A 24975-nucleotide genomic window follows, 5' to 3' on the forward strand; every position below is an offset into this window, starting at 1 on the left:
CAAGCACTGAAGTTCTCGATATATTACATTGAATAACACGACGTTAGGTGAAATGTAAATCGAAATCAATTTTGCCATTCACTTAAGGGGCCGTCCATAAATGACGTCACGCGATTTTTTTACCCCCCCCCCCGTCACACGGCGTCACAAAAAGTCAGACCCCCCTCAAATGACGTCACAAAGCTCTGCCCCCCCCCAAACCATATTTCCATTTTGAAAATAAAACATGCTTCAAATCGCTTTAAACTATTGTCATTGTAGTGCGTATTTAATGTGGCGCTGCATTCTGATGTTGTAGGAGTGTTGTTATAACAATTAGTGTTGTTATAACAATTCTATATTTATTTAAAGTTGCGCATTTTGAGGTGACGTCACATTTCTAAAACCTCCCCCCCTCGTCACACATCGTCACAAATGTCTGACCCCCCCCCCCCCCAGGTGCGTGACGTCATTTATGGACGGCCCCTAATTATGGAAATGTAGGATACTTTCTGGGTGCGATTTCTTTTGGTGGCATTTTTCTGCAAATTAATATATATAGCAAAACATATACAATAGAACCCCTCTTAAGGATGGTAATTGGTTCCACAAAACCGGTAGTTACATAATTTGGTCGTTGAGTATAGGAAATACGTTGATTAATCGATGCTTTTTTTATTCGAATTGCGTTCCCTAATTCGTTAGCCACGTTTGAGTGAAACAACATGATAAGGCGGTATTGAATGTGAGTTTTAGGTTTTTTTGTGCTTGTGCACCGCTGTCAATGCATTATCACCAAGTAATTTCGTCAACGGGCTGGTCAGATGGAAAACCCTAGGAGTCCCAGATCTTGTATGTGCGGTGCAGAAGGCAGCACAGTCCACCCCCACCCTATGCAGTGGCTTTTGGATATTTTTAGACTTGTGTGTTGGGATGTCTTAAATATTTGTTTTCGTCACGAGTGATGAAAAAACCAAGTAACCAAGCTCAAAAAAATGATAAAGTTAGAAAGTAAATAGCCAACGCCCATTTAATTAGTGCTTTATAAAAACGATTTCCGGACTGGCGGTTAGTTGACTTAATTTTCTGATAAGCGAGTGCGTAATAAGCATGAAAGTCTGACGCGCTGACAGCCCTCTTGTCCTACAAAGCCTCTAAAAGTCAACATCCACCGTCGTTGGACACGCAGTAAGCCACTGATTAACCATACTTAGGGGTTTGTGTGAATGCCTGGGATTCAGAAACCACAGATTCCGCATTGCGGTCTCTGCTCACGCGACGGAGCCATCGTAGCACAGAGTTCAAAACGCAAAGCGGGAGTTTATTGGATACGGGAGTTAAGCGTGTCTTTAAAACGATGTTAATCGCAGGCGTGAAGCCTCTGCTCGTTATGCATTTCATAATATAATCAAGGCGGATTAAAACCGCATCCTGCTCCCTCGGACAAAGATGTGCATGTTGATACATACTATGGGGTTATTTAAACACTGATTAACCGAGATTGTCAGTTAGGTTCAATTAGCTATTCTGATGGAATTGCAATTGTCTGGTAAATGTGGCCCATTTATTATTTACAGTCGTAGGTGGGCGATATAACATCGTCAAGCTCAACTCATGGGGGGGGGGGGGGGGGTAAGAGGTAAAGGGGACCCCTACTTTTCTTTAGAGCTCCACCGGTATCCGATAGGGGCCAGCCGCCTTCCCTGCTGGCTACGCGGCCGTGGCATCTAGGAATTCCTGAGGAGCAATAGGTCTGCCCAGCTCGATGTTTTGGTCTGGACCAAGATCAGGAAAGGGTGATGATCGTAGCCAGAAAAGAATCCATGTCCTCTCTGGACGGACATCGCTCCTGGCTCCACGCGACACCTGCCGCTCTTTTCCCTCGCCCCGCCTCTCCCTCCCCATCCTTTTCTCTCCCCCAATCGTGTCCCTCGAAGGGACCTCTCATAGAGCACGTCATGGGGTCAGCGGCTCTTCCTCCAATGGGAGAGCTGCAAGACTCTGCTCTCGGCTACTTGCCCCTTCCCAATTAAGGGGTTATGGCAGCTGTGCTCGTGCTACCAGCACATTTGCCCTGTAAGTGTCCTACACGATGGGGCCCCAATACTTATCAGCCTACCAGTTTTCTGTCGCCCCCCCCCCCCCCCAGCTACGACCAGGCTCTATCCCAACCCTCTATCAATCCCTCTTGTTTTACTGCATCTAAACTACACCACCACCATTACCTACAATAACCCAATTTTTCATTTCAAATTACCAAGGCTATGTACAAATTTGTAATTGCTGTAAAATAAGGTAAGATAGTACTCTCTAAAACGCGCATTGATATTCCTGGCCTTGGTTACTGGTGGGTCCTTCATGCAACGGATATATGCGATGAAGCAACGATGCCGACAGGATTTAACCATCCCTGCCAGAAATCTAGCGGTAGTGGAGTAAAGATGATGGAAGAGCAGCCAGGCTCTCCTGAATAACTGTCTAGCTTGGTCAATCAATAGCCTTTCTGGTTTCATTTTCACGCCGTCTACTTAGTAAAACATTCATGAGGATTTCAACTTCACATGAAGGTTAGCTAAGCTCCCCTCCAGCTCATGTTATTATGTGGGAGGGGGAGCTCAGCGACGGAGTTAATCCGGATAAATTCCTCTATCTCTTTCCTCATCTCCTCTCTTATATTCCTCATCCAGAAGCTGCCTATCTAGGGACCAGAAGTTACTCGCTCCCTCATTGGGGTTTAAGATGTGCCGAATTATTATTGGGGCACGGTCGAGCAGCTGCATGTCCAGGATCTTAACCTTAATGAGCTGTGGCAAGGAGGTTTGGAAATGAGGAAGTAGTCGATTATGGATAGCGTTCTGTGTGCCTTGGACATAATTTCAGCCAGAAGTCTGCGCACCGTTTTGATCGTAGGTAGTTGCAGGTGATTTTTCAAAAGCAGGGTCCAGGACCAAATTCCAGTCCCCTCCCATAATAACCTCCCCCACTCTTCTCGACCAGGACAATCGCAATTGCGGTGTTGATGATGGTGGGTTATACACAATCAGTCGTGTGATATCTCTGCCCTGTAATTTTACCGCAAGAAAAACATTTAATGCTCTTTTTTTACCAAGATGTCTATACCTCTGCTGCCCGAAGTATTTGTGGCGTGGAATACCTTACTGGCCCTGGGAACCCCCCCCCCCCCACCTACGGGTTGTGGCCGGGACGCCACACCAGCCTCTCCTGTGTGCCGGCAAACCTGGACAAGTCCTGTGTGCACCTATTCACCCACCCCACCCCATAATGCGCATGACTGCAGTACTGTGTTCATTCCGTGGTGAAGGGATAAGGAAGAGAGCAAAGCATCCAGTGTCGCCGCACGCAGGCAACGTGTTTATCATAGTGGTCAAAATATAAAAATCCATATATATGCGAGAGAGGTTGTGGAACGGAGTCTGCTCTTTGTTTTTGAAAAACGCAGGAAGCAAGCTTGTGCGGACGACAAGCACGCGGTCCCCACGTCGACACAAAGCAGGCGTGGAGGCACGTCGTGGTCACAGGGCAGCGCCGACTCTCGTGTAGGTGGTGATGGCCCAATTGTAGAGAGGAATGCCGGAGCTTCGAGCAGATGTAGCCGAAAGTAGGATCGAGCACCTTGAGGAGCATTGCCCTCGACCCCCTCCAGGAGGCTGTACGCTTTCACTTGGCACTCACGTCCCTTACCGGCCAGTCTGTTGTATGCCACCTCAAGCTCCAGCAGCCTGGCTTCGTGCTCGTCTAGCGTAGTGTGAAGGGTCGTATAAGGCTGCCTCCTGCTTCTCTACCCTCCTGCAAACGTTTCTTGACCTCGTTGAGGACCCAAAGAAGGCCAGTATTCTCTTCGGTTTTTTTCCAGGAGGGATTATAAGAGCTCTCGTTCCTAACACTCGTGTCTTCGGTGTCAACTTGAACGGGGAGGGGCCAGCGGAGACGAAACCATGGCTTTTTTCCCGGGGGACCTGTCTGCAATGGAGCACGAAGATACGGAGAGGAAGTCCCCTTGGCCTAGCCACGAGGTCAGGCTCGAGCTGCTTACTGAGGAACACCCTAGGAATCTCCAAAAACAAGTTTTTCATAGGCCCCCTATAAAGTGCTCACTTGGCCATGGCGTCACCGGAACTCGTTAAATTAACACTTTAAAAAAAAAAATCACAAAGCATACTGAATATTTGATTCCGAATCAGTTTTATCACCACCACCATGATGCAGTGGCAAGGCTGGCACATCGCAGTGCAGCTGCTCGGGACTTATTCTCAGCTCCGTCTTGCATTAAGATGTTTGGTCATTTCCAAGCATCAGGGTTCGGCACGTAGAAGGAAACCGGAGAAATGCACAAATGTTGAGAAAAAAGCTTGGCGGTAGAAGTCAGTACAGAAAATTTGGCCCCACACCTATCACTATAACGAATCAGTGTTCTACGGGGGCACGCTAAGTGAGGTCTGCCTGTATTAAAATATACTTCAATCTACGAATCCTGATGTAACAATAATTTGAACGTGTAACATGCCACACGGTTTTTATTGATCTGGAAGGAGAGAGAACAACTGATGATCTGTGTGCTGATGATGGTGGTGATGATGATCTCATCATGGCTGTTCACTTCGAGGAGTGGGAAAGTCTGATGGCGAGCCTGGATCGTTCCAGTAAGAGGTAGGGCCTTACCATTTGCCCTATCAAATCAAAGCAGTACCTACCTGGATATTTTGTATATCTTCAAGTATTCCACTCCCCTCAACTCTGCATGATAGGCAGTTGTGGAAAGAGTGGAGGTGTTCCCATACCTGGCCAAGTTGGTTATGATAAACACCCAGCTCTGTCATTCTGTCATTGTGACTGTGATTAACGGATTGGTTGAAGTGCGTCACGTGACCACGAGCAAGCAGCCAACCAAAGGTGCGCCCCTCCCAAACATGTACGCCCCCGGATGGGTTGAAGTGTGTCAAGTGCCCGCGAGCAAGAGAGGGGTGAGTGAGAGTGAGGCAGAGCCGTGCTCCGTCCACTGCTGCACTGAGGGACCCCCGTGCTCTCCACTGCTGGCTTGAGGGAGAGCCGCGCTCTCTCCACTGCTGCCCTGAGGGAGAGCCGTGCTCTGTCCATTGCTGCCCTGAGGGAGAGCCGCGCTCCGTCCACTGCTGCCCTGAGGGAGAGCCGCGCTGCCGTTGAGGGTGCCAGACGCGCTCTCTCCACTGCTGGCCTGGGGGAGAGCCGCGCTATCTCCACTGCTGACGTGAGGGAGCCAGACGCGCTCTCTCCACTGCTGCCCTGAGGCAGAGCCGTGCTCGGTCCACTGCTGCCCTGAGGGAGACGGGTTATGGACAGTGAGGCAGAGCCGTGCTCCGTCCACTGCTGCCCGAAGGGAGAGCCGCGCTGTCTCCACTGTTGCCGTGAGGGTGCCAGACGCGCTCTCTCCACTGCTGCCCTGAGGGAGAGCCGCGCTCTGCCCACTGCTGCCCTGAGGGAGAGCCGCACTATCTCCACTGCTGCCGTGAGGGAGCCAGACGCGCTCTCTCCACTGCTGCCCTGAAGCAGAGCCGTGCTCGGTCCGCTACTGCCCTGAGGGAGACGGGTTAGTGACAGTGAGGCAGAGCCGTGCTCCGTCCACTGCTGCCCTGAGGGAGAGCCGCGCTGTCTCCACTGCTGCCGTGAGGGTGCCAGACGCGCTGTCTCCACTGCTGCCCTGAGGGAGAGCCGCGCTCTGCCCACTGCTGCCCTGAGGGAGAGCCGCGCTATCTCCACTGCTGCCGTGAGGGAGCCAGACGCGCTCTCTCCACTGCTGCCCTGAGGCAGAGCCGTGCTCTGTCCGCTGCTGCCCTGAGGGAGATGGGTGAGTGACAGTGAGGCAGAGCCGTGCTCCGTCTACTGCTGCCCTGAGGGACCCCCGTGGTCTCCACTGCTGGCTTGAGGAAGAGCCGCGCTCTCTCCGCTGCTGTCCTGAGCCGTGCTCCGTCCACTGCTGCCCTGAGGGAGCCCCGTGCTCTCCACTGATGGCCGCCTGAGGCTCGCGCTCCCGGGGTGCGCTCCATTGCTTTCAGATGTTGTGTTCATATTTTGTTTGTTGCGGTTGCACCCGACTCAAGAGCCGCATGGCTCACAGAGCTATACCAAATAAATTAAACTTGTAACATCGGCCACAAAGTGTTCATGTAATGCTAGTCATGATCCATAAAATATTTTTGGAAAGACCTCCAGGCAAAAAATAGTACATACAGAAGATAACATCTTCTGTGGGGAATTTTATTTCCTTAAATGAAAACGTATTATGAATATCATTTTGACTTTGGATTTTTTAAAGTGTGTGTTCTTTAAATGTTTTTCACACTTATATTTGATGGAAAATATTATGTCTCCAAAACAGTGACATACAGTGCAGTATTGCGGTGTATAGTGATGGACACTTGTGGTTTTCAAGTTGCCTATTTTCAGTCAGAAGGTAAACTCACGGATGGTGGCAAGTGCTCTTATTCCACAACATCGTCAAACTGTAGATATACAGTTTCTCATAAAATTACATTCAATTACAATTGCAAATAAACATCTAATAACTGCGCATAATGATAGAAAATCATTATTCAACATTATATGCAAACAAAATGGATTGAATTTCGATGAATAGAATTGGTAGTGATTTACTTTTCATGACAAACTTTGGGATCGAGGAACTCCAAGAGTTTGGGAAAGATGTCAGTAAATTGCTATTTTATAAGCAAAACTGAACTCTACGAATCTGAAGATTTGAATGAATATCTGGACCATCACGTTTTATAAGACATTGTATATAAGCGATGGCCTTGAACAAAGGCAGTGGTTCTTAACCTGGGGTGGACGCACCCCCCTGGGGGTGCGAGATGTCATTTCTGGGGGTGCGAGACATGGCCATAATTTTTTAGAAGGTAAATCATCGAAATACAAATTAACCACGGGCACGTAAGTACAACTACTTTGTTTCATCAAACCAATGTATTTATTAACATTATATATGTTTCTATGATTGAGAACCAAAGGGGTGCAGGCAAGGCTGCAGTAAAGTTTAAGAACCACTGAACTAAGCAAATAATGATTGAACGCAGATGCTTTGTCGTTCTGAGTGTACACATTTTTTCAGTCCTCCATTGTGGCAGTGTACTCCTCACCGATGATCTCAACGTCAGGTGAGTGCACGGCTGAATGCTCCATATAGTGAGGCTGTTTTCATTCAAGTGGCGCTGGGACTGGACGGCGTGGAAGCATCGTCGTCGGCACAGCACCAGTGTGAGTACCAGCAGGAAGAACAGCAACAGCAAGCCCAGAAGTGCAGCCGCAGCATTGGAGAAATACGAGTATTCTCTGTCTGTGAAAACGATCCGGCACTGGGAGCTTGCAGGATATCCGGCACTTGCTTATCTGCGCACAAGTAAGAAACAATCTTGATTCCTTCCACACAGGGTGCGGTTACGAGGTCTAATATTCCAATGCTCAAACAAATAACTTAGCAGTGTCACAATCTAGAACACCTACAAATTTTTACAATCATAAATTGTAAACCATAAGTTGGTATATTCATTTGGTATTTGTGCCATTTTTTACGAAGATGCTTTGTTTCACAGATGGAATTAGTTTGCCAGTAATGAGCGATGTTACTACCAACATTATCCAAAAGAGAGATGTTTTGGATTAGATCACGTAAATATGAATAATGTCCGAAACAGAATGAGGATTTCTCCACAACTCTGGATGTTGCCTGATGAGGCCGGTTGTTGTAATTACCTGCAAAACGTCACGGGTACTCGAACTGTAAATGTTGTGAGTTTACTCTCCAACACAGAACCGGTTAGTGCTCAACTAGTAACTAATCAGCATGTTTTGTTTACATGACAAACCTTACTAATTGGCTGTGTCGGGTGGTGGCGGGTTTAACGACACATTTATATTTACGCCATCTAACCCCAAAAATAACCTCTAATGGATTACTATGTGTAATCTGAGTAGACACAAGAATAGTTTGAAAGAAAGACATCATTGTGCATCCAGTAAACCACAGGCCAACAGAAAGTACCTTTTAATGAATAATCTATTATCTATTCAATCAGTGCCTGTTTGTCATATTTTTTAAGTGACTTGAAAAATATATAATCTAACTTAATACAATAGCCACTCTGCCACTTCCAATATTATATATATTATGTAATAAAAGTAACAATGTGGACATTTATATTCAATTATGACTGAAAATATAACTAACTACAATATCTACAGTGTTGCCCCATGCATCAATATCTCAACTCTTCAGGACCTCTCTCCACCCTATCCAACATCTCTGCATATGCTATATCCTTACCCCAGCTGCAGCCAAGACCCTCATCAGTTCATTTATCACACCCGGAACGTGTCTGCTACAACGCTCTCTCCTCTACGGCCTCATCAAATCTCTCGTCGATGCACATTGGTAAATGGGGTGCGTGGCCAGGACTGGTTCAGGTGTTGCTTGGCACTGACATCATTACTCATCAAATTTGTGACTGCTGTGATTATTGGGCTCAAACGGGCTGCCGCTGAGGTTATAACTAAATGGGATCATATATTTATCGTAGTTTATTGAGCACCTTGACCAAGGTGAAGATGAAGGTGAATACAATTTTTACTTATAAATAATACAATAGTGAAGAGCAAATTATGACGAATGGATTAGATGGATGGGGAATGAGTGGTAGCCATGAGGAGCTTAAGGGGTCGTGAGATGCGCTTGGGGAAAACAAAAGTGCATTGTGACAGAGAAGTGGAAGCTAATTAGCGAAGTTGACAGCTCAAAGTGGCATTGAGTGGCATGACGTGATCGGACTCACCCGTGTGTTGGCGGCCGCGCTTCCTCAGTGCCCACCTCCCACTGAGCCAGACCTTCTGCTGGGATGTGATGGTAGACCAGGGGGCCGCCTGGGTCCGCAGCATGGTACAGCGCCACGCACGGCCCTCGTGCATCCGTCTATTATTGCACAAAGACAAAAATCCCTCGTATAGCCTGAAGAGACTGTTGGGGCAAGTGCTGTTTGCACTTGCCCCAACAGTCTCCAACAGCACGCCCGGCCGCCTTTGTCTCCCCAGTGGCGATGTTTACACCCCACACCAGGAACTCATTTGAGGCCGAATCGACCTTGGGGAGATCCACTACTGGTTCAAATAATCGTCACTGTTGTCGGCCGGGAGGGGAAATCAAACTCGGGTCGCCGGGTTCGTAGCGCAGCACATTACTGCTCCCCACTATTGCGTAAAGACAAAGATTTCCCGTACAGCCTGCACAGACTGTTGGGGCCCTCGTGCATCCATTTAATATTGGACACGCATACACACACACATACAGGCGCGCATAAACACATTTGTTTTACAATGCAGGTAGCCCTCAATTTACAAACAAGGGACGAGTGCTTCGAAAAACACGTATTAAACGACATTTCGTAAAATCGGAATGGCTTTTCCCATAAATTTAATACGAACAATTACGGATGTGTTTTAGTCATTCCAACCCTACTCGATCTAAAAATATACACCTATATCAGAACACGTGAATAATTCAAGATATTAATTTAAACCCTGCGACTTGGTCGCGCCACTGAGCACAGAGCCACCGACTCGGGGTGACAACATCACCACCATGAGCGGCCGATGTTGAGGCGGCCCTGGCAAACTGAATGCCACATCGCGATGGCGGAGTTGCTGCGCAGTCCGAGCGCAAGCCGTGATCGGGGCCTGCGACGTTTACACACGCACTACTACACGCTCGCCACTCCGCTCCCGCTAGGCCTCGGCACACCACACCTCGTACCTTACCCACGTCCTTCTTCACTCACCACCGCTCTTCTTACATTCATCTTCCATTACATTTTTCATATAATTTATTTTGTTTCATTATTTTCATTATTACTTTGGCGTCGCCCGAGTTTTGGGTGGCGGCAGATCCCTGCACCCAAACCCGCCCGCCTCCGTGTTCACTGCACACGCTTCGCGGCGCTACAACAGCTGACAAATGCCGTTTACTGCAGTGTCACACAACCTACCTTAACTGCCGCATCGCACAGCTGTTGGGCAGTGCGAGTAAACGATGTCTGCTGCTTCGACTCACGAAGCTGGAGGACGCTGGCTGTATTGTTCATGCGGCGCGGCTTAACAGCCACCTTGGGTACGGTTTCTACCAGCAACGTCCTCACAAGGCACCTCTTCCAGTACTATCAGCGATTGTGAGCTTGGCGTACCCCAGCATCGCTAGCAAGTGGGAGATCTACGTGCTCCATCCAATGTTCACCACCATCAGCGAGTGGGAACGCGAAGCAGACTGTCATCTCCTCAACACGAGAGAGTTGGATTGCCTGCTGCCCAGCACCACCAGTGAACGGGAGCTCTGTGAGTTTCGTCCATCCTGCTGCATCACCTGGAGCACAGCACGTGGTCAGCTAATCCACTGGACCTCGTGTTCTTCTGGCTGCTCCATTGCACGCCCCGCCTGCGTGGTTCTGTACGCCCATGTATGCGCTCAACGAGTGTTTACACGGGCGTGTTTGCATCCGCTACGTATGGGGAAGTGCTTGCTGACAGCGTGGAGCTTGGACAACGACACCTCGACTTGCTGCTCAGGGCAGCAGAACCGCTGATTGGAGTCCACCCGAATCTGGGCCCCTTCATCAGCACCATCGGTGCAGCACGGGCTGATATAATAGGGCTACGACATGCACCATCTCTTCATCATCTGCACCTGGAACCTGCGCTCCTGAGGACGCTCTCTGTCCATCTCCGAGTTCAACGTCGGAGACTGCATCGACACTGTGGTTGCAGAGGTGGTAGGGGCCGCCGTTCACAGGTCGACCTCGAACCAGCCAACTCCTCTATTCCCTCGACACCTCACCTGCACGGATCTTCACATCTACCTTCACATATCCACCTCGGCCTACTCAACGCACGCTCCATCACCAATAAATCAGCCCTGATTCACGACACCATCTCGGACCACCACATCGACCTTTTGCTCATCACTGAGACCTGGTGCAGGCAAGACTCTCCGCCAGCCATCTCTCTGGAAGTTGCGCCCCCAGGATACAAGGTTCTTCATAAACATCGCGCAACTAACCAGCGGGGTGGTGGCTTAGCGGTCGTTTACAATGCTCACTTGAAAATTAAAGAGCTCTATCTACCAATGGCTCCCGCCACCTTCGAGGTCCAGTCCGTATCCCTTACTACTAACAACGAGTGCTTTTCCATCATTTCCATCTATCGCCCTCCAGATGGCAGCATCAACACCTTCTTAAATGAGCTTTCGGAATTCCTATATCTGATTCCTAACCCATCTCACAGGCTCATGCTTACAGGTGACTTTAATTGCCCCGGCAATACCCCAGCCTCCATCGATAGTCACCTTGAGTCAACTTTGGCCTACCATAACCTGGTCATCACAAACTCAGGCCCCACCAGAGCTTCGTCAACAAACGTTGAGAGCATGCTCGACCTGGTTCTGGAACCTGACCAGCACTGACGCATCACTGCACTGGGAGTTTTCCAAACTGGTTACTCCGACCACCGCCTCATACTTTCTTCTAGTTATCGTCCCATCACTAACCTCTCGAACCTCTCTAAATTCCTTGAACGACTAGCCCTCGCCCAGCTAAAACCACACATCACCTCCTCCGCAAACTACTGCTGCTTCCAGTCAGCTTACCGTCAAAACTATTCCACAGAAACAGCACTCACTAGAGTGCTTGATGACATTTTAACGATCATTGATTCCGGCTCAACTGTTGCACTTGTAAGTCTGGACATTTCGTCAGCCTTCGACACCATCAACCATTCGCTCCTTACTTCCCTCCTGAAATCTGACTTCGGTATATGCGGCTCAGCACTCAAGTGGATAGTTTCGTACCTTTCTGACCGGCAATCTTTAGTCAGGGTGGGCATGTCCACATCGCCTGAAACAACAGCATTATGCGGGGTTCCCCAGGGCTCTGTTCTAGGTCCCCTGCTCTTCACAGCCTACACTTCCCCGATCGGTCGGCTCATTGCAAGCTTCGGTGTTAAGCATCACTCATACGCGGATGACACGATTCTATTCACCGCCATCGATTCTAGCAATGCATCTGGATTCGAGAGGCTCTCGGAATGTACCACCGCCGTGCAACAATGGTTCACTGCACACAACCTAGCCCTTAATCCGAAAAAGTCAGTGACCATCATGTTAGGTACCAAGCAACGTCTCAATTCAGCAGCACTCCCCACACACATACACATCTTCGGTCACAACATCAAGTTCACCGACCACTTCAGCTACCTCGGTGTCATCCTAGATTCAACTTTATCCTTCGACCGTCAAACCAACCATATCATCAGCTCATGTAACTTTCACCTGAAGGCTCTTAGACACATACGTCCTCTCATCTCTACTGAAATTGCCAACACATTGGCATGTTGCATAGTTGGGTCTCGCCTTGATTATTGTTATTGTAACTCCGTCCTAGTCCGGACCTCCGCTGGCAACCTAAAGAAACTTCAAAGACTACAAAATAACCTAGCACGCGTCGTCATTGCCCACACTCATCCCCGTCTCGACTCACTAGCTTGTCTCCGTGCTCTCAACTGGCTACCCATCGCCAGTAGGGTCACATACAAGACCGCCTGCCTCTGCCACAATGCCTTCATATCCGCCTGCCCGCCGTACCTTTCTTCATTATTGACAACTTGCAGCTCAGCACACGGCAGATGCCTGCGCAGCGCGACTCACGACCTCCTCTTGATACCAAGATCCAGGATGGTCATGTCTATGCGCCGCTTCTCGGTGGCAGCCCCAACAGTCTGGAACGATATCCCTCTGCACATTCGCAGCATCACCTCAATCGCCTCCTTCAAGAGAGACTTAAAAACTCACCTCTACAATCATGCTTTTGAGCGACTCTGAGCTTGGCTCCGCACCTCTGAGTTGCGGCCACTACGTCTGCAAATTTGCGCGCGTTACAAATTGAACTATTATTATTATTAAAGGGTAGGGTAAAGGTAGCTCAGAAGAATTACCCGGAAGGGTAAAGGTAGCGCGAAGTATTACCTGGTAAATACGGTGCCTAGTTTACCACTAAAAGCTCCGTCTTGCAGTCCGTGGCCTCCATTTAACAAGTAATATTTAAAACAACTTAAAAAAAAACACGCTTTTATTAAACCTTGTTCATGTGTAGTTCCCTAGTAATTACCCTGTAATCGGGTAATTTGTATGGGGTAAGGGTAAAAGGTAGGGTAAAGGTAGGCTCGTTGCTTTTTACCTATTTTACCTATTACCTTTTACCTTACCTGCTAAAGGGTAAAAGGTAGGGTAGAGTGATTGTATTGTGGTAAGGTAAAAGGTAGGGTAAAGGTAGGCTCGTTGTTTTAACCTTTTAACTTTTACCTTACCTTGCCGAGGCCTAGCTCCCGCTACGACGCGCTCGCCACTGCGCCCTCGCCACGGCAAGCCTCGCCACTGCGCCCTCGCCACGGCAACCCTCACCACTGTGCCCTCGCCTCGGCAACCCTAGCCACTGCGCCCTCGCCACTGCGCCCTCGCCACGGCAACCCTCGCCACTGCGCTCTCGCCATGGCAACCCTCGCCACGGCAACTCTCGCCACTGCACCCTCGCCACGATGCGCTCGCTGCTGGAAAGCAGGACCGTCAATGATAGCAGAGCAAATCGCTTCCGTAATCAGCAATGCAGCGATGCGAACTTTGCCCGAGCCAGAGTCCGCACGAGTGTTATAGCCGCAGCAGCTCGCTAACGTGGAGCTAATAAAGCAATTCCCCAAGTGCCGCTGCGTTACCGCACCCCCGCGTGCGGCGCCAGTGGCCGACGAGAATTACGTCGGCCCTCGAAGCAAAAGGAGCCCCCCCGTTTCAGCATGCCGGTGACTCCCCCGCCTCTCTGGGCGTCGTCACGTGACGCAGCGCGATCCTTCAGGCCAGACCGGCACCGTGCCACAAGGGTGCACAAGCTTCGCAAGACATGCACCCCCACCTGGTCATTGGGTAAAGAGGGAGGCTCCTTTTGACGTCGGAAGCAGCACACATAATTTTGTCGTGAGGCGGTACGAGCGACTTCACGCACCCTTGTCAATTTAACAACAGCCGGGCGTCTGTCTCTCCTCTTTACCAAAAACGGAGAAAAAAGATTGCAGCAGTCAACTCACAATTATCCACACTGCAGTCTGACTCCGAGGCATGTAAAAGCAACGAGCGTTGTGAATCGGCACTCTTTAACATTTCTGCCACGCATTTACAGCGTCCAAGCGAAGGTTTAGGCGCCACGCGCGGTAACGTTGTTGTCGATACAGCAAATATTTAATTGTGCCGCGTGGCAAGAACATTTTTGTTTACAAATATTCATGTGGACCAGAAACCGGATGCTACTCAACGAGCAAAAGGCAAGGATAGATGCGCGGGTTCCTTACTTGTTTGAGGCTCTAGCTGTGTACAAAATATATACAGTAGATCATCGATTATCCGGTGGCTTCGGAGGAAAAGGGATGCCGGTTTTCAAAAAAGATCATTCTTTAAAATAGCTTATTTTGGCACATTCTTGCATGACATTATATTTTTAGGTGTTGTGTATATGTTTTGGAAGTGTCTTAAATGTTTTTGTGAAATTGGCATAAACATACAAATAGACAAAAATATCCTACTGTAAAAAGATGCCGTATTTACTGTAACGTACTTTCCACTCCAATCTCAAAGACTGTGCATGGGGTGATGTACGGACTTATGCGAACGCCAAATTACACGCACTTTTCAGCGGATCGCACTGTATATATTTTTTTATTAGTTATGAAAGATGTATATACGTGCAGTATATTAATTGCTTAATTTGTATGTATGTAGTGTATAATGTAGTGTTTTAAATATTTTACACTAAAATCAACTATAGCTATTTTCTTTGTCATGCACACGGTGCCAATCGCCGGACTGGTGACAGTCTTCAGAGCGGTTTTGCCGGATCGGCCCGAGACCGCCGGATAATGTTGGAAGCCACGGATAATCGCGCAGCACTGGATAATTTTAATTATGAACTTATATATATGTAAACGTGTAACTCTTAACTACTAGATGGCTTTAGCCTTGTTATCTACAACTCGTCCCCCCCAGGTGCAGAAAGAAGAAGTGAGGCTTTTGGGTAGGGGGGTTGGAAAAGTGCGACGATGAGCACAGAGCATTCCATGGCCCAAAGGGGAATTGCTAAACATGAACAAACCATTGGACTGGTGATCAGCAGCGTAGGACGAAGAGAAAAAACGCAGCGCTCAGTTTACTATCAAATGGCAGTATTGTCATTGTTAATTCTTTTACCATTTATGCTTCTTTACCCACGAAAGCCTCACTCAATCTCAAGTGAGTTATTTGCAGGTATTTTTTGGCCCCTGAATTAGAATGGTTTTTGCACAAAGATCAGTTTCAGATAACAGACTGTCAGGGAAGCGTAAACCACAGTTTGGCAAGCACACACACGCAGCAGCAGCAGCGCACGCAAACCTCGCACTCACCACTGTGCTGGCCACCAGCGGCACACCATCCACGCAGCTGCGAACTGCTATCAAGGTGCAGTGGGGCCACTCGGGCCCATAGGGGAGCCTCTCCCCGGCAGCAGCAGCAGCGGAAGCAGGGTCCACGCAGGGGGGTGGGCTTAGCCCCCAGAGGCGCACCTGCACTGTCTGCACCGGAAACTCCAGCAGCTCTACCGGGATGGCTCGCAATCTGAAAAGCATTTGTGGAAAGGCCATCATCGTCGTGAGAAACACAACACCTAGTCCCTCGGTTAACAGCGACATGAGTTCAACGGTTTTTGTGGCTAACGTTTTGCCTCCCATAGGAACCCCCCACCCATGGTTTCAACTAACGTTAACATTGTTGACTGACGTTAACAATGTTGACTGACGTTAAAGTTGTTGACGGACATTAACATTGTTGACTAACGGTAACATTGTTGACTACCGTGTTTGCGTTATGCACGAGGTGGCGCTAATTTCAGCCAATCCGAGCGCTTGTAAGTGGGGCTGAGCTATGCTCTCAGTCAATCAGTGACACCCATTTTATGAGCCATTCAGATCTCGACTGGATTTGTTTACATTACGTATTCTGTTTTGGCAGTGGAAACAGCTCTCTTAGAAAAGTTAACCGAGGGACTACTGCACTGTGTGTGATGGTGGGTCCCTAATTGTGGTGCCACGGTACGAAAACGCACTCTGCCGCCATCTTTGTTTACATTCGCTCAGCCAGTGAGAGATGACAAATGCTCCAAGCCAATCAGCATCCCACATGTAATAGGGACATTTCTTGCATTATATTGCAATTTCCCATTTTTGAGGGATCACGACTATATTACGCTAATGTTTTAGTTATAATAGATTTTTGGGTCAGATCTCCAAATTAAAATGTGTGTCGTGAAGCGTGGTCCACCTCACACAGCCAATTCATAAAGTTGCTCATAAAGTTGCCATGTGAACAGAAGTGACAATGCATTACTACGGTGTGTTGCAGAGCAACGTCCTAAAATTCAACAATTATGGATACGACTATTTCTCTTGGTTTATTCAGGAAACGGTGGCAAGGGATTGGTTATGGAAAAAAAAAGGATTGGATGCAAGTCACGCCCAACAAGTTGTGCGCTTTCACCAAGCAGTGAAAAACAGAAAAGCGCTCACTCGCTGGGGCGATGCTCGTAGCAGCTGCCAAAGTCCACGTACTCCACCAGCAGGACGCCATCGCCGTCAGTGAGCGTGCGGGGGCCGCCCTTGACGCGAGCCCGGCACCAGCGGCCGTCTTCGCTGAATGGCGCCATGCAGAGCGAGCCTGTAGCCACGGGCACGTGGAAGTTCAGGAGGGATCATGGACTCCCACAACAACAACAACTTGATAGACACATGTTTTGGGTTCGGAGTAGCTTATCTAAATATTTAAACAATTTATAACATACTAGCGAGAAGTACCCGGCGTTGCCCGGTCGAAAAAGATACACACACATATCGACTAAGACACACACATATGGACTTACAAAGACAAAGATCCCCCATATAGCCTTAACAGACTGTAAGGGAAAGTGCTGTTAGCGAGCACCTATGAAGGCCGGAATGGTACACGAGAGGGTGGGTGGCCAGCACCACGCCCGACCGCCTTTGTCTCCCCAGTGGAATGTTTACACACCGCACTGGGTACTCATTTGAGGCTGAGTCGACCTAGGGGAGGCCCAGGACCGGTTCAGATAATCGTCACTGGTGTTGGCCGTGAGCGGAAATCAAACCCGGGTCGCCGGGTTCATTGCGCAGCACTACGGCTCCCAATATGGACTTACACACACATATGTGTTGAGGAGTGGAGTGCTGACGTCAGGTCACACTCGCCTCGGGGAATTGCCGTCAGGGTAAAGTGACGTCATGGCCCCCGGGGTATTTGAGGGGGGAACCGTGACGTGGACGGGGTCTTCGCCAAGAGTCAGAGGAGTGAGTGGTTAGGAAGTAGGGGGCTCCGGGATAGAGGGATTGAGAGCCAGGCTAAGGGGCTACTTTACCCGGCTGGCCGAGTTGGATGAACCCTCGGTCAGTGCTGTGGGAAGAGCCCGATAGCCTGGTGGGGTGTAGGGAACTCCCAGTACCCTTCCCCTGGGGAGCTTAGTTAATAACCCTCGTGTTAACCCCTTCCCCCGAGTTAGGCGTCAGCCACTACACGACCGGCTTCAGCGTCCTTTTTAACCACACAACATTTGGTGTCAGAAGTGGTCATCGAACTTTCGCTGATTAATTTGAAGAAGCTGTACCCTTCGCTGCCATGGTGTAAAAGCTGGCAGCGAAGTGCAAGACCCAACCGGAGGTGCGGATGGACGGCGAGGGCTGCACCTGGCCTCTCCCTGCGACGACCCCAGAGTCCGGGGCCCCGGTGATGTGCCCCGGGGGATGGGCGACTGCAGCCTGCATGGGAGGAGGCTGCGGGCCCGGGCTGGTCGCCATCGACGGCGAGCTGGAGCGACGTCGCTGGTCAACTCGACCAGCTGCTGGTGGCGAGGGAGCGGCCGGGTGTTGGTGAGTGATGGCGAAATTGCAAGATGACACAGCTGTGGCGTTCGCGCCGTTTCGGCGGTGGCGGCGTTCCCGCGAGTTTCACCGTGCCGGCGTTCCCGCCATTTCCACCGCGGCGGTGTTCCCGCCATTTTTCAGCGTGCCGGTGTTCCCGCCATTTGCACCGTGACGGCGTTTCCCGCCATTTCAACGTGCCGGCGTTCCCGCCGTTCCCGCGGCGGCGTTCCCGCCATTTTCACCGTGCCGGCGTTCCTGCACTTCCCACGGCGGCATTCCCGCCATTTTCACCGCGGCGGTGTTTTCGCGGTGGCGGCGTTCCTGCCATTTCTGCAGTGGCGGCGTTCCCGCCTTTTGCACCTTGTGTGCTGCGCCGGCCTGGCGGCGCGCCGCTGCAGCCCTGTGATTACGGGCCTCCCTCCCCACATTGAAGTAAGAAGAGCGGGGGAGGGCATCGGTGGTGAGAGCGAGAGGGGCCCGTAATTGAAGAGAGGGTTTCGACGTTGGAGACACTGCTGGGAGGGACTTTTTCAGTTTGACTCTCCGGTTTTGTGTTCCTCGCGGACGGTTTTTCCCTCAGTGTTTGTTTTTTTGCATTTTGGATTGTTCGAGTGTTTTATGGTGTTATTTTGTTGTTATGTTGTGGCCAGGAAGAGGTTAGCTTAAGGGTTTTGGTTTGCTATTCATAGGGATGTTAGTTGGGTGCTTGGTGTTGTGGTGTGTTGCTGTGTGGCGTTTTTGATGCTTGGCGTAGGGGTTTAGGATTAGTTTGTTGTTGGGGTTGTCTAGGATTGTTGTTGTTTATATGTGAGGGGACGTGGACAGCCGAGACGGCTGATTTTTCTTCACAGGGGGGGTAATGTAGAGTTGTAAATAATGACGTTACGTCACGCACGCCCTCCAGTGCAGTGACGTCAGAGAGTGACGTCATGCACGGCGGGTGGGACGGTGACGTCATGTCCTCCGGGGATATTTAGGGTGGGACCCGTGACGTGTTCTGGGTCGTCGCAAGGAGCCAGGAAGGTGTGAGGTTGGAAGTTGGGACCCAGGGTAGGGGGAAATTAGCGCCAGGCTAGAGTAGCCTGTGTGAGTGCTAGGAATCCCCAGTACCCTTCCCCTGGGGTGTGGAGTGTGAGTAGAGATGGGAACGTGTGCCTGCAGTGGGAACAGCCCAGCCGCCGCCGAAGGAAGGCTAGAGGTTTAAAAGCCCAACCTCGTCGCCGGGCGGTGATGGCGTGCCTCCGGCCGGGGCAGACGAGGGGAAGCCGTGCCGGGGCGTAGAATAATGGGAGACAGTTCCACGTGCAGGCCAGAGTTCTGACGCGCACCATAACGGGGGCAGGCGTCGGGTGTGGAGTGTAGGCAGTGAGCGTGTAGTACTCAGAGTGTTAATGACGTGTGAAGAGTGGTTAATAAACAACTGGCGCAAGCCCTTACATGAAGCTCCATCTCCGTGTGGTTCTACAAGTCTCTAGTGGTGTCAAGAATAACCACACAACATATGGACTAACACATATATTGATTCACACACACACACACATCGACGTACACACACACATCGACTGACACAGACACACACAGTGACTTACACACTCACATGGAGCCATGCACACACATCGACTAACACACATCGACTAACACACACACATGGACTTACACACACACACACATCTGGCGTTGCCCAGGCTAAAACGACAGACACATCGACTTACGCACACACATATAGACTCAAACACACACATCGACTCACACACACACACACATCGACTTACACAGCAATCCCCGATGATGCCACCGCTAGAGCAATTCTCTCTCTGGCGAGTCTTAGCGAAGAACAGTATGAAAACAAAGGTCTTCCCAGTACTGGAAGGTGCTTAAAGGAAATAAATGACTCCATTTGCAGTCTCAATGTCTTCCAAGATTTTCATGTAGGCTTCCATTTGTGCATCCATCAGCTTTGGTTAATTTTCCTAAATAAATAAAAGCTCTAAAGTATCATAGCATATTTCACGTAGGATCTCTTGAGCAAGGGCATGCAGGTTGTCCCTGTAGGGTGTTGGTAGTCCCATAGACGTGAGGTATTTTCCACCAATGGAGTGCAGTTTGTCCTGAAGGAGGATGAGGGCCTGTTTTAAGATGACATCAGAAAAGTTGATGTCGAGGTTTGTATTTTGTCATTGAGCTCCGTGGAGGATGTCCTCACTCATGCCCTCTTTGTATTTTTGCCAGAGTCCCATGGGGTTATATGGGCTGCAAACTTGAATATTCATGCAAAAGAGCAATGTCAGTTGGAAAGGGGACTAACAGAAGCTTGTCATAGCTTTATGAAGATGGTGATCATCCGCAAGAATTGCACAGACAACTCCTTCCACTGTTTCGAGGTCTTGGAAATATGTGGGTCCTTTGGCAACATGGAGAAGCATTGGGAGAAAGTAGCACTGCTGATTGTTAGGATGAACAGTGTGGACTCTTTGTAAGGCATCATATTTACCGTCATCAGCACGTCGCTTCCATTTTATTTTAGCAGTCCATCTATAGTAGGAGGGTTGGCAGAAAATGGGTCACTTGGGCACAAAACAAAGAACGCCATCAGGGTGGTATCTTGTGCAGCCAGGGTCTGTTGTTGGGCATTTCCTTTGGTGAAGTAGATGCGTTGACCATTTTTGAGGTGAACTGCCAAATGGACGACTGTGGGGGAACAGTCATGGATGGGGAAGGCAAGAATTCTCCAAATGGCCTCAATGTTGCTGATGTATCTTCCTTGAAAAAAAGGTTTAACCTCATGCACACTTTGCCTCTCGGTTTTGTAAGGCAAAGAGAGCCATGTCAGAGCCTTTGTTGATGTATTGGCAAACATATTTGATGGCTTTTTGTAGAATAGCAGAATTTGACATTACAGTGGGCCTGGTAGATCTTGCAGAGAAGAGGGCAGTAGGGAATGATCCACCTGTTGTCAACTTTAATATCCGAGTTAGTGGCAGGTCTGAGCGTTCTTTGAAATCCTCCATGCTCAGTATTTCTGTGACGATAAAGAAGATAGCCATCATGGGCCTACTGAGTGTCTTTCAAGTAGTTTTGTAGATACCTCTTGGTACACCTGTGGGCTTGCATACATGGCGCATTTGGGGATACAACTGGCCACATGGGTCATTGACCATTTGGTTGCAGACCACATTGAAAAAGTGCAGGGTCTTGATGGGGGTCAGGTAGCTCAGCACTGATAAATGTGTCAATGTGACTTGCATGAATTGTTTCCCTCATCCATAGCGAAATGTGAGCATGAGGAAGAAGACGTTTTTGCCACCCAATGGTGTGCAAGTTACTGCTTGTCTATCCAAGGATGCCGCCTTCGTTGGTTGTAATAAGCATCATGAGGTCATCAACTTTGAGTTCAAAGATCCTCACTAAGATGTCATGTCTGTCTGGTGGCTCTTGGTTTGGATAAAGGTAAACCTGGATCTCCTTTCATTTGGGATTGAAAGTGAAGGTGATAACGAGATGGGGCCTGCCATATTGGCTGATGTACGTCATAGCATCCCGAGTCTTATCCTGCATGTATCTTGGTCGAGCTGTGAATGAAGGCAAAATAGCTAATCTGCCCACATTCTGAGCGTTTGCATCTCCGTCGGCATTTATGGCGTCCCAGAGATGAACGTACTGTTCACACGCAGGCGGTTTTGATTCAGTTGAATGAAAAGAAGGTGCTCACTCTCAATGTTGGCATACTCATCGACAACATACTGGTGAAAGAGGTTGGCGCACCATAATGTGGTTTCCTCCTCTGTCCATGATCATGAAGGAATATAAGTTTTTTTAGAGGAGACAGTTTTGTGAGGATGTCTTTGTCTTGACGTGGTACCCATCTTGGACTTGCGACAGTAAAATGTGCTATTGTAGGGCATCGTATGCTCTGTTAGTGTCAGGAAATCGTGCGATGGTGTTTTCTTGGTACGGAAGAACAATGTTTCTCTCACAATGTTCCTAACCCACCGAAAGAACAGCAACATCAACAATACTTAGGGCATTGAACCTCCCTACGTGCTCCCCGCTTTGGAGGAAAGAAAAGGTGAGGTATGGCAAAATTTAAATGGTTGATGTTCCCACAAATGTAACAAAACGATAGAGTAAATGTAATTGGCTGTAACTACAAAAGTCCAACGTATTTAACAGTATAACATAGTACTCAGCATCGCAGTACTGCGTATCAGTAAATAGAGTGACGTGAGCAATGGAAACAATATAAATGCATTGAAGAAATAAGATGAAGTCAATATTATAGAGCAGCAGTACGCACAGGTAAGTTGAGAAGCAGGCTACAGTCTAGATCATAGACTGCCAGTACGCTGACTCAATGACATAAGCTGGCAATACGATCACAGCAGCTGAAAGCAGCCTCCTTTGCCCACTTCAGCAATTGTTTATTGCTGTGGTTGTTTCCACCTGATGACAGGCACTTGTGTTGCGCCCGAAACGTCGTGATTTAATTTATTTTCTATCTACGTGACTTACCGAAAGAGCCAAAAAGTTTGAGTATAGGCAACAGATTATAAACTTGCATACACTTACAAATGCCCAAAAGCAAAATTAGCAGTGTAGATAATAGTAGCAGTGCATTGACGTCAATTAATCTGCAGGCAGCAGCACAGACTGGCAGTACACTTGCGCAGCGTCATAAAAAGACACCTAAATAAGTAAATATTTAGCAACTAATTATTGAAATATTAGTTGTCTGCACACAAACATTATTTTTGTAATATTTGCTAACTTATTTGTTTCATAATAGTAAACAATCTACGTGAGTTATTCGAAAGCAATAAAATCGTACTTTACATTGCCGTGGTGAGGCCTAGTCTCGTGCAGAGCCCGTGGCCTCGCCTAGATTGCCTAGCCGGCGGAGGTGGCACCTTGGCCAGGCTGGGGGCTAGGCCGCTCCACCCCACCATAATTGAGCCTCGTCGATACGATGCTACATGCCACCATGTTGGCTACGTCATGACTCAATAGTGATCGAATGTGTCGTAGAGCCTATTATGAAAATTGCTCAACCTGACTATAATTTTGCACGTGGTGTTCTTGCGAGTCTGTTCCGTGACCTCCTCCTGTCAGCGGCGGGCCTTCAACACTTCACGTTGGCCTCAAAGTGCACCTAGCATGGCACATGCGCCGTGGTGATGTCACTGCCACTTGGGTGAATGGCGGTTGTTGTTTCAACATATGAAGCTGCAGGAGTGGCTGTTGCCACACCACTCTGTTTAGCCTTCTTGGAATAAGTTGTCAAGTGGCGAACTTGTGTATAATAACCTTATGTGCAAACCTACACAGGCATGTTGTATGTATGTGTCTATAGGTGCTCGCTAACAGCACTTGCCACAAAAGTCGGTTAAGGCTCTATGGGGGATCTTGTTTGTATGGAACTTCTTTGTATGGAACTTCTTTTGCACCATACGTAGACAATCGTGCTAATTGGAGGTGTGGGGGAAGGACAACAAATGAAACACACAAAAAGCAGTTCTAAAGAAATTAGTTTTCAATGTATATATAAAAGTGCATAGCTCCAGTGGCTTTCTAATATCAGAAGTGTGTGCCAGAAAGACGCAGCAGCGCATCTAAAAGCGCACAATGCCGTGACCACCATCTTTGTTCGATGGCTAGTCAATAGCCGCTGTGAGGATGACTGGAGTTCGCATGATGGTTCGCGTTCCTTTATGAGATCAGCAAGGTATTGTTGTTCATTTGTGGCAAGCACTTTGCGTGTAATGAGCGTGACCTTAGTGTATTTGTTCAGCAACTGGAAGTCAATGCAGTTCGGCGAACACCGGACGGACATGGTCAGATCTTGCAGTACACGTGGCAAATAGTTTGTATACGCTGCAGCTTGGTAATGGTTTTGCCAGATGTCCCGTAGAGTAGCGAGTTGCAATAATTGAGCCTTGTCGATATGATGCTACATGCCACCGTGTTGGCTACGTCACGACTCAATAGTGGTCGAATGTGTCGTAGAGCCCTGATATGAAAATTGCTCGACCTGATTATATTTTGTACATGGTGATCAAACGACACATTCTGGTTTAGTATGGTGCCGAGGCTCTTTAAGAGGAGTAGAAAAATGTAAATTCGGAAAGCACAAACGTTTAATATGAGCACTGCATCGTCTTACTTACCGACATTAAAATCCTTTAGTGGAGAAAGGCAAACCGGTGATGTGTGGATTTTAATTAAAGCGGCGATCAGCTTGGGGTTGAGGCCTTGCTCATCCTCTCGGCCCTCCAAAAGCGGTGTTGGCGGGGAGCTGGCAGACAGGCGGATGTACACCTATGTGGTGGGATCATTACCAAGAAATCATGACACCAAGAGATCACAAAACCCATTCACTGCACCAAGAATAACCGCTTGTCGCCTTCTCGCCCTCTACGTTCTCAATCTTTGCTGTCTCTCTTTGTTCTTCCTTCTCTTCCTTGTGCTCAATCCATGTTTCTTTTCTTGCCCCCCTTCGCTGGAACAAAGTTCCCCCTTCACATTAAGCATTCACCTTCCCTCACTAGTTTCCACTCTTCACTCAAAACTTACTTATTGTTTCCTAGTTCACCCCATGACTCCTTAATCTCCCCCTCATAATTGCCACCGCTATTTTCCCTCTTCATATCTTCATGATATGGCTTTCACTCATTTCCTATTCATTTAATCCATACATCATCAACTGACTGTAATTTTACTTTCACCGAATTCCCGCATCACAGATTTGTTCCCATTGCTTCCTCTCATTTATTTTATTCACCTCATCTCCACCATTACATTCATACGTTGTTGCACCGTTGTTAATTATTTGTAAAGCGCCCTTGATTAAGGAGCTTTATACTTTCCTTTAAGATAACAGCACCCCATATGTAATACACACATTTAGGGTAGCAGTTTATTTTGCTTTCCGCAGCTGATTTTTAATGCACTGCTGAA

General features: G+C 48.6%; 1 protein-coding gene across 1 annotated transcript in view; it reads right to left on the reverse strand.

Annotated features, from left to right (window-relative positions):
* Positions 1 to 6229: 6229 nt before the first annotated feature.
* LOC133350994 (uncharacterized) overlaps positions 6230 to 24975 on the reverse strand; it is a 39049-nt gene continuing 20303 nt past the window's right edge. Inside the window, exons 7-11 of the mRNA XM_061565884.1 lie at positions 24186 to 24336; positions 16660 to 16807; positions 15502 to 15712; positions 8817 to 8953; positions 6230 to 7377 (exon numbers count right to left, since the gene is read on the reverse strand). Coding sequence (XP_061421868.1) covers positions 7374 to 7377; positions 8817 to 8953; positions 15502 to 15712; positions 16660 to 16807; positions 24186 to 24336 — 651 coding nt within the window. The 3' untranslated portion in view covers positions 6230 to 7373. The remainder of the gene's footprint in view (positions 7378 to 8816; positions 8954 to 15501; positions 15713 to 16659; positions 16808 to 24185; positions 24337 to 24975) is intronic.

Source organism: Lethenteron reissneri, chromosome 5 (genome assembly GCF_015708825.2).
Source record: "Lethenteron reissneri isolate LAM-NWPU_2019-01 chromosome 5, ASM1570882v1, whole genome shotgun sequence".
Lineage (NCBI taxonomy): Eukaryota > Metazoa > Chordata > Hyperoartia > Petromyzontiformes > Petromyzontidae > Lethenteron > Lethenteron reissneri.